Raw genomic sequence first — 8538 nt, 5'->3', positions numbered from 1 at the left:
CCCAGGCCAAAACTGGGGAATTTTGGTGTTAATATGGTGTTAATGTTGATATTAGGGAGAAAAAAACCCCATTTTTCCAAAGTTACTCTGTCAATTCTACAGCTCCTGGTAAAAATCAGGGTCTGGTAATTGACTGGTAATTCATTATATGAACTGGTGGGTTTAAACAAATCCAGTTGGAACAGAAATTTACTGCAAAAACCTCAATAGCATTAGGCCAATAAGCAGCTGAATGAAAAACTGGATGTTTTCTTCTCCTGTAATTGCCAGCACGGTGTCACTTGTGTTGTTAGCAGTGTTTGAACCTCAATAAAGCTCCTGACTGCTTTGACCTTTGCCTGCAGCTTGATTAGCAAAACAAAAGATTTTTATCCTGCAGGGGCTGTGATTAAAACTGTCATAGAATTTCTCTCAGGGTCTGAGTCTTGATGAAAAAACCCTCAATAGTCTTGAGAGCAGAATCTGTCTGGGAAATGAAGCAGTGCCATTATCACCAGATGCCCATGGGTGGACAAACTATCAAAGAAATCTGAGGAGCCAGAAAGGGGTAAATGAATCCCAAAAAAGCACAAGCAGAATTTTATGAATTCACGTCCTTGTAGTGAAATTAAACAAATGCACCATGGTTTATTTTTCCCCTGTCATATGTCAGTTTTTCAAAATCATTGATGGTGTTTCATGAGCATTTTATCAGCATTCCTGGGACAGTTGGGGTGAATCACATCCATTGCACAGAGGGGAGTTTGGACACAGTGAAAAAGCGGTGACTTGCTTAAGGCCAAAAATTCATTACCCTGTTAGGAAAACAGAATCCTTATCCAAAATGCCAGAAAATGTGACTCCTTCCTCTCCTCACTTGGCGGGATCCAGCAAGGGATCCTGTAATACAGGAAGGACCTACAGCCACATTGCCAAGGCAGATGATGATGATGATGATGATGATGATGATGATGATGATGATGTGTAATCTTAGCTGAAGTGGATTTAAATTATAAAGCCAAGCAAAAATGCACATTTTTATTTAAAAATGCTTTTTTATCTGACAGCAAATGTGGTGGTCACAAGGGCATTCTGACACTCCAAATTATTCCTTAGAGTTGCAACAGGTTTTGTGGCCATCTGTAAGTTCAGGAGGGAATTTTTAGAGCAAGGTCTGTGTCCATTAAGGACCAAATCCTGGTCCTTCCCTGAAGCTCCCAGACGACTGCAGCAGAAAATTATTAAGGATAAATGCACATTATAATCCAGAGGGAGAACAGACCTGTGGAATAAGCAGGAGGGCAACTGGGGTTTGATTTTGTTGGGGTTTTTTTTCATTTAAAGTTTTCTTCAGAGTTTCCCTGGATGAAATTTCCCAGAGTTTCACTAGAGGCAGCCACAGCCAGGGCTTTCCAGGTTCCTGGTACATCAGCTGTTTTTGAAATCTGTCTTTTCCTTCCCCGTGTCTCAGTTGTCCTTTATAAATAGGAAATAATAACTCAGCACTTGTCTTTCCCATTTACATTCTTGGGTGGACAGGGATTGTTCTCCTGGTGTTTGTTTATAAGAAATACAGCAAAATGGGCTGGATTTCATCTGGGACCTGATGTTTTACTGTAAGCAGACTGAAGGAGCAGAGTAAGGACCTGGGGCCCAAATGAACTTGTTTAAAGTTTTTTCAAGGACTTTGACTTTTTACAGTAGAAATGTAAGTTTATTCCTTTATTCACTTTGCACCCTGCCCTACTAAACCTCACTAGGATCAGAAGTATCAGGAGGAGTCTCTACCTGACCCTCTGCCTGAAATGTTTGGTGAAAGGGAGAAGACAAATCTGTATGAATAATGAGGGGAAAAAAACCAACCAACCAACGAGACTTGCAGCTCACATATCCCAAAGTGCACATTCCCCCCAATAATTTATTTGTTCACCTTAGCAAGATTTCATATACATTTTGTTCAAGGAAATGACCAGCATGGACTGTTCAAACATGATAAACCTGGAACACAGCACATAGAAAATTCAGTAACACCAGAATACCACATTCAGAAAATGCAGTGCCTGTTTCAGAAGAAATCTTTTAAAACCACTGGCAGCCAAACTTGTACAACATGCAGGCAAAATGCTGCTGCAGGCAGAAGAAAAAAAAAACAAAAACAAAACCTTTTTTTTTTTGCAACCAAAGACTAGCAAAGAGAAAAAAAAAGCCCAAACCAGCTTGTATACAATTCCCATAGTTGTACTGTCAGGAAGAATTGAGCATTACATGAAATTCAGGGAGGTTTTCTATCACTGGCTGAGTGGACTTGCTTTGAAAGTGGAAATCTGCTGAAATGCTGGGCAGGTTGGTGTTTTCTTACTTCAGAAAATGGTTTACAAGGGCTAAGTTTTGACAGCTGATAAAAGAAATTTGGATTAATGCAAGAAAGTCTCGTTGAGCACTGGAAAACCATGTTTATTTTCACTATTAACACGTGGAGGTTTTTGACTCTGAAAAAGATCTGGATGTTACCGTGATGATAAAGGAGAGGCTGTTGCTCATCCTGGGTTTGAGCTCAGCGTTGCACTGAGACAGAAATGTGCATTAAGTAGAGCTTTGAGCCCACTGTGGGACTGACAGATGTGTTATTTCTCATGTGATGGTTGCCATCCAGAGCTTTCCTCCTCAGCAATTCATTTTCCCTTAGCTCACGTTTGCTATTTTCTCCTTCTCTGCCATCATGAGAAATATGCAGTGTGCTCTGTGCAGAAGGAATGACATTTCACTCCAATCCCTGAGACAAATGCTCCATCTTTTCCAGGGAAATCAGAGATTCAATTACACCTATCAAGCTGGAGGGAAGATCTGTATTTTAAAGCACCAAAAGCTACCTCTGTAGTGTCTTATGGTTTTTATAACACTGTCACATACAAAATACCTTCACAAATATTTGAGTGTGTGAGGGGTGCAGGCAGAGAGCAGATGCTGCTGTGAGAGCAGCTCTCTCATGACATGTTGGATTTTTTTCCTTCTGGCAAAGGATAACACTCGTGCAGGTCCCAAATTTGCCTGGAGCTAAGTGCAACTCTTTGAAGACCAACTGGCTTTCCTGTTCAGCTCTGCTGTCAGAAGGGATCATCCAGAAAAAATTGGTGTCAACAGTCTGTCCCCTAGAGTTAGTTTTCAACATTGTCTTGCTTATCCGAACCATATTAAGACAGGAAAGAGGATCTAGGTGTCTCTGGGTAAGATGTGGAGTTAATTACCCAGCATGGATTCAGCCTGGGACAGCTGAAACCTTTCTGGATGAATCACTGAGTTGCTCTGTGTCTCAGTAGCTTTATTTTAAAATGAAGTTCCTAATAAAACCCCACTCAGACATGAGCAATAGTAGCTCAAGGCCAACAGGCACACCTGAAACTGGGCATTTCCACTTCAGCAAAGCAGTAAGACCTTTTTTAACTGACTTCAATCAGTACAAGATGCTGCAGCCTGTCAGTGTTGCCTTTCAGAAAACTGAAAAAGTCAGGCAGGGAAATTTTGTATAGAAGCTTTGTGAAATCCATTTGCTTACTCCAAGTAGAGAAGCAAGAAATATTCCTGGCTTAATCTTTCTTCTTTTCAGTGCTATAGATTTTCAGGACATTAAGGCCTGGCAAAGGAGAATATTCTTTTACACAATGCACAATTTATCCTTGGAGCTGGCAGAGTGAAATAAAGAATATAAAAATGAGAAGACATTTATTTGAATAGTGGGCAGAACTTAAGTATTTGGGATTTGAATAATCTTGCAAAGTACACAAAGCCTCAAAACCATCAGATAGTAAATCTGAATTGACTGTGGAAACTGGACTACTGAACTTTCCCTGCCCTGGGAGGAAGACGGATTGGTGATCTGCTTTGCCTCAGACTGTGCAAATTAAGAGTCATCTCTGTGATGCTCCAGCTCTCAACTCTTTGCAGCTGAGACTGTGCTCCACCCTACATGGAAATCTTGGCTGTCACTCCCAACAGAAAACCCTGACCCAAGAGGATGGTGGGATGTCAGAGCCATCCCTCGGAGGTTTCAGTCAGGACACATCCACTGCCCGGTCAGAGCAGGTCACTGGATGTGGCTTTGAGGGGAACTCCTGGCACTCTACTGATCTCCCTTCCCATCTGGCCACTCTCTGATCTCTGCTCTGTGCTCCTGCTGGGTTTCACACAACAAAATCCTGATGCTGGGAAGATTTTAGAAGTGATGATTGATGTCCAGCCACTGGGAAAACCTTTTGTCCTGTTTGTGCTTTTAGACAGACAGCTACATTCAGCCTCTGTGGCTGCAGCTCTTTCACCAGTGCCAAGTTCACTTTAAATAACAGAAAAAAATGGGCTGCTTAAATCTGCACTCCTTTTTTTTTTCTGCTCCCTAGAGTTCCTTCTATGGTTTTTGAGACTTTTCAGTCCAAATCTCCACCGAGATGACAAGTGCCAGTGACCCTGCTTGCAACAAGGGAACAGGGCAGTTTTCCTGCAGAAATTCTCTGAGACAGCCAAACAAATGATGTGTTTGTTTTTGCTGGCAGATGTGGCAGCAGCAGAGGTGTGTCTGGGACCGGGCTAGCCTGCTGCTGAGGGTTGGGAGCTTTTCAGAGTCACTGGACACAGAGAGGTCCTTTAGCCTCTTAGGTGACAGAAAAAAAGGATGAAGATTGAGACCAAGACTTCCATTATTCCAGCCTCTGTATCTGCCACACAGGAGAACTGTGCATCCATGTCCATCCTGACACTATTTATCTTCATCTTACAGGGTCAGATTATATTGCTGCATCAGGATTGCTCTGGAGTTAAATTAATCCAGTTGTGGCAGCCACCATGTGTATCTCCACAACAACTCTTTGCCTGACACCATGAAACCTCAATAAATCTGAAATTACTGCATCAACCCTGTGTAAATCTCCCAGCTCCAAAGGAGAGATGGCAAAAAGGACCTTACTGGCTATAAAACAAGTACTGGTTGTAGAATAAGACAGGGTTGGGCACCAAGGGTGTGCAGTGAAGACTTTAAATCTTGCCAGTCTTGCTCAATTTAAGGGGTGTTTTTTCAAAATGTTTCAAAGTTCAGGTTTTGTCCAAATAAACGTCCCACGTATCTGAACCCTGTGAGACTGGAAACCTCGGCCATGAGTCTCACGTGACTTTCTTATGAGATTTCCAGCTTTTCTCCTTCTGCTCTTGGCTTGAAGCACCATGAGAATATTTTCAGACATGGTATTTCCACACTTTTAGATTAAAATTCTAGGCCTGACGAACCTTAAGAGTGAGGCGGATTTCTTATTTAAGCTAAAAATGGGATCATGCTACAGCTCCGCGTTCTGTGAGTGCATAAATAAAAGACACGGGAGACAAATCCTCTTGACATTGGGGACTTAGTACTGAATGAGAGATAAATAAACAATGATTTCTCATCAACACCACCAAGGTGTTGTTTCAAGGTCCATCCTGTGAGAATGATCCTTACCTCAGCCCCTTCCCTTTTCAAGGCAGTGGATCTTCAGCACAGGAGCTGACAGACACAAGAGTAGAGGCTCATGTGTTGTTTCAAGGAGCTAAATTCTTACTTGGCAAGCTCAGGAGGAGTTATGTCAAGAGCTGCTTATTTCTAATATTGTACAGAGAATTCCTCCCACTATTTCTTCCAGATGCTGGCCATCTCATTTATTTATTTATTTGGATTAGCTGTATTAAAATATAACATGCTTCCAAATGCTTTGCTCCCAAATTCCCAAGAGATGGCCCTTTCTCATGGGGATGGATGTCCTTAAGCCTTTTAACATGCTTAACTCCCCCTGCTCAGAGCAAGGGGAAAGTTCCTGACTCCAGAGTACCCAGGATCTCACAGAAAGCTTAGAGCACTTGGTATTGAAGGAGTCGGGAAAAGGAATGTAGCAAAACACTGGGCAGGGAGACAGGAAAAATCTGCAGCTTTTCCAGTGACTGTGGCACTGATCTGGCTATCAAGCACCTGAGCAAGGAATTACTGAGCCTTTCAGCAGGTTCCTGCTGGACTCAGAGGAAGAAAAACAAAAGGATGAGTGCAAGTGAGCTCTTTGAGCTTTGCTTGATGAGGACTTACCCAGTTTTGAGTTTTATTAGACCCACGTCAAAGCGCAGAGATTGTCCGAACAAACCTGGGGCACATGCAAATTTTCATTTGGTTTGGTGTGGAGATTAGGGAGGCGGATTGCACAAAACGGAAAAGTTCTCCTTGGTCTCTGAAGCTCGGTGGAGTGCAGTCACTTGGATCAAGTTTCCCTTGGCAACGGAGTTGACTGAAATCCACAGCTTAGGCTTGGCTTTATGGGGAGGGGTGGAATCACAAAATGGCTCTGGAGGTGGAGCTATTAGAGAGTGTCGAGGCTGAAATGAGCATGGAGTCTGTGGTTCCCTCTTTCTTCTCCACTGCCTCTAAATCAGAGCAGGGAACTTTGAAAGAGGAGAATAGAGGGATAAAGCCTTTAAATGCCAAGGAAATGCCTGGCAGATGCTGGACCGTCAGAATACCATCCACTGAAGCCATGCACTGTCTTTGAGGGCCTCCATTTGTGCTCCCAGCACTCACAGACATCCCTCCTCGAAAGATTTGGCCCTGTTTTACCTGTTCATACCTGGATCCTTTCAATTATCACCACACCTACTCCACTTCCCCATAAAAAGACAGCCCACGAGGCCCCCGAGCTGCCAGCCTGGTGCACCCAGCTGGTTACACGTCCTCCCCACTCTCACTCAGGGAGATCGAGTGGATTTTAATGGTTGGCACTTTGCAGTTCTCGTGGACGAGGCTCCCTGAAGCGCCTGCACAGCCGCACTCCCGTTTTTTTTCTGCACAGCAGCATGCCTGCAGGAACCCTTTGCTCTTGGCTTTGGCAGCCGTGCAGTCTTTGGAAACAGCAGTTTTGGCGGGCACGCCCTGCACGGCAGAGAAGATCTTCCACTCGCAGACCCCATCTGACTTGGAAATCTTGTAGAAGGTTTCTCCTGATCCCACAGGGATCCTGACCACCCCTTTGCCGCTCTCCATGCTCTGGCCAGAGGGATGGTTGAGGTTGAAGCTTGGGGTTTGCTTCTTTGCTGGCTGCTTCCTCAGGAGGCACTGAGCTTTCAGGACGTTCTGGAACGCTTTCTTGAACTCTTGACTTGAGCATGGATAGATGATGGGGTTGATGCAGCTGTTTAAATATCCCAGCCAAAATGTTATTTTAAAAAGTGTGTCCGGGGGTTTGATTGCAGGAAAGAAAGAACCTAAAATGGAAAATACGCAGAGTGTTAGGGCAGAGGCAGTGAGGAATTGCAGGTAACCAAAGAAACTAAAACACTGGAAAAAATAAATAGGATTCTGTTCTGTCCTGAAAAAATTATGACTGGAAACACAATTCCTGCAGGAACAAGTGTTTCAGGATCTATGGTGTCATACAATTACATGGATGTTCCATCAGAAATCAATTCAAGAGAGTTATTTCATAATTACAAGCATTATATTCCCATTTACAGCCAGAGAGGCAGTGAGAGGGCTGATTCCAGGCTTAGAGGAAAATTCCTTCCTCAGGGACTCCTAATTCAAGATTAATTACCCAAATGACAGCCATATCTTGGAGGTCATCACAAGGGGCTTCAGATGGCAAGAAAATCACACCATTTCAGAAGGGTTAGAGAAAAGAGGGATTAGAGCTGACTGTGTTACAGCTAAAAGCCTTTGAAATTATGAAGTATTGAGTACTGATATTCCCTGAAACCTTCAGAAAACCTAACTATCCACATTCTGCCTCATGGAATGTAGCTAAAATTCAGAGAAGTTTAAGGAAAGGTTCCTTCTTTTATGAATGAACACTGGGTAGCGTGTCATAGGCAGCCATTTTATTTACTTATTTTATATTTATATTTACACAAAATCTGATATATACTTGCAATGTTACCTTCCAAAGATGATTCAAAGAGCAAGAACTTCCATGGCTCCTTAGTAAGAAAAGTACTTTGGCACTTCTTTTTCTATAGAATTATGAGTTATCTGCTGATTATAAATCTTGAGAATGTTTTTCCCATTGCCAAACTTTTGGTTTTATAAAATAAAAAAAAAAAAAATTCCCAGAAATAAAATTGACTTGTTTTGGAATTTATACTCAAATATATAATAAACAGGACTTTTAGCACTGACAAATGCTTGTCTCCCTGCTTCCCCTGGAAAAACTGTAAGCATGTGAAAGAAATACTGTGGAAGGTTTAGGCATTGATGCATCTGTCATCCTCTGCACTTTAACCGTGTCTGGGAGCAGCTCCGAAGCTTTACAGGGATTGATCTTTTCCCTGGACCCCCCCTGGCCGAGGAAAAGCTGATAATGCCCTGCAAGGGTGTTCTGATTGAAATCTGAGAGCTACTGAACTGCTCGAACCTTTCTCCTCCCGTCTTTGTCAAACAAAGCTGCAGCACTTGCAGCAAATGCATTCGAGCAATTCTCAGGGTGGTTTTGCCTGTGTGGTAATGCATCAAAATCCTGCCTGGCCCAGAGACACTCCCAGTGCAGGGTGATTAATGACCTGCTCATC

The 8538-nt window shown here is 42.9% G+C and overlaps 1 protein-coding gene across 2 annotated transcripts in view; it reads right to left on the bottom strand.

Annotated features, from left to right (window-relative positions):
• Nucleotides 1-1855: 1855 nt before the first annotated feature.
• Nucleotides 1856-8538, bottom strand: part of ADRA1A (adrenoceptor alpha 1A) — a 19382-nt gene continuing 12699 nt past the window's right edge. For both annotated transcript variants that reach the window (XM_017731606.1, XM_008632433.2), the window contains one exon: nt 1856-7239. In XM_017731606.1, the coding sequence (XP_017587095.1) occupies nt 6701-7239 (539 nt within the window). In that variant the 3' untranslated portion in view covers nt 1856-6700. The remainder of the gene's footprint in view (nt 7240-8538) is intronic.

Source organism: Corvus brachyrhynchos, unplaced genomic scaffold, assembly GCF_000691975.1.
Source record: "Corvus brachyrhynchos isolate BGI_N302 unplaced genomic scaffold, ASM69197v1 scaffold150, whole genome shotgun sequence".
NCBI lineage: Eukaryota > Metazoa > Chordata > Aves > Passeriformes > Corvidae > Corvus > Corvus brachyrhynchos.
This window is presented reverse-complemented; position numbering and strand designations above follow the sequence as displayed.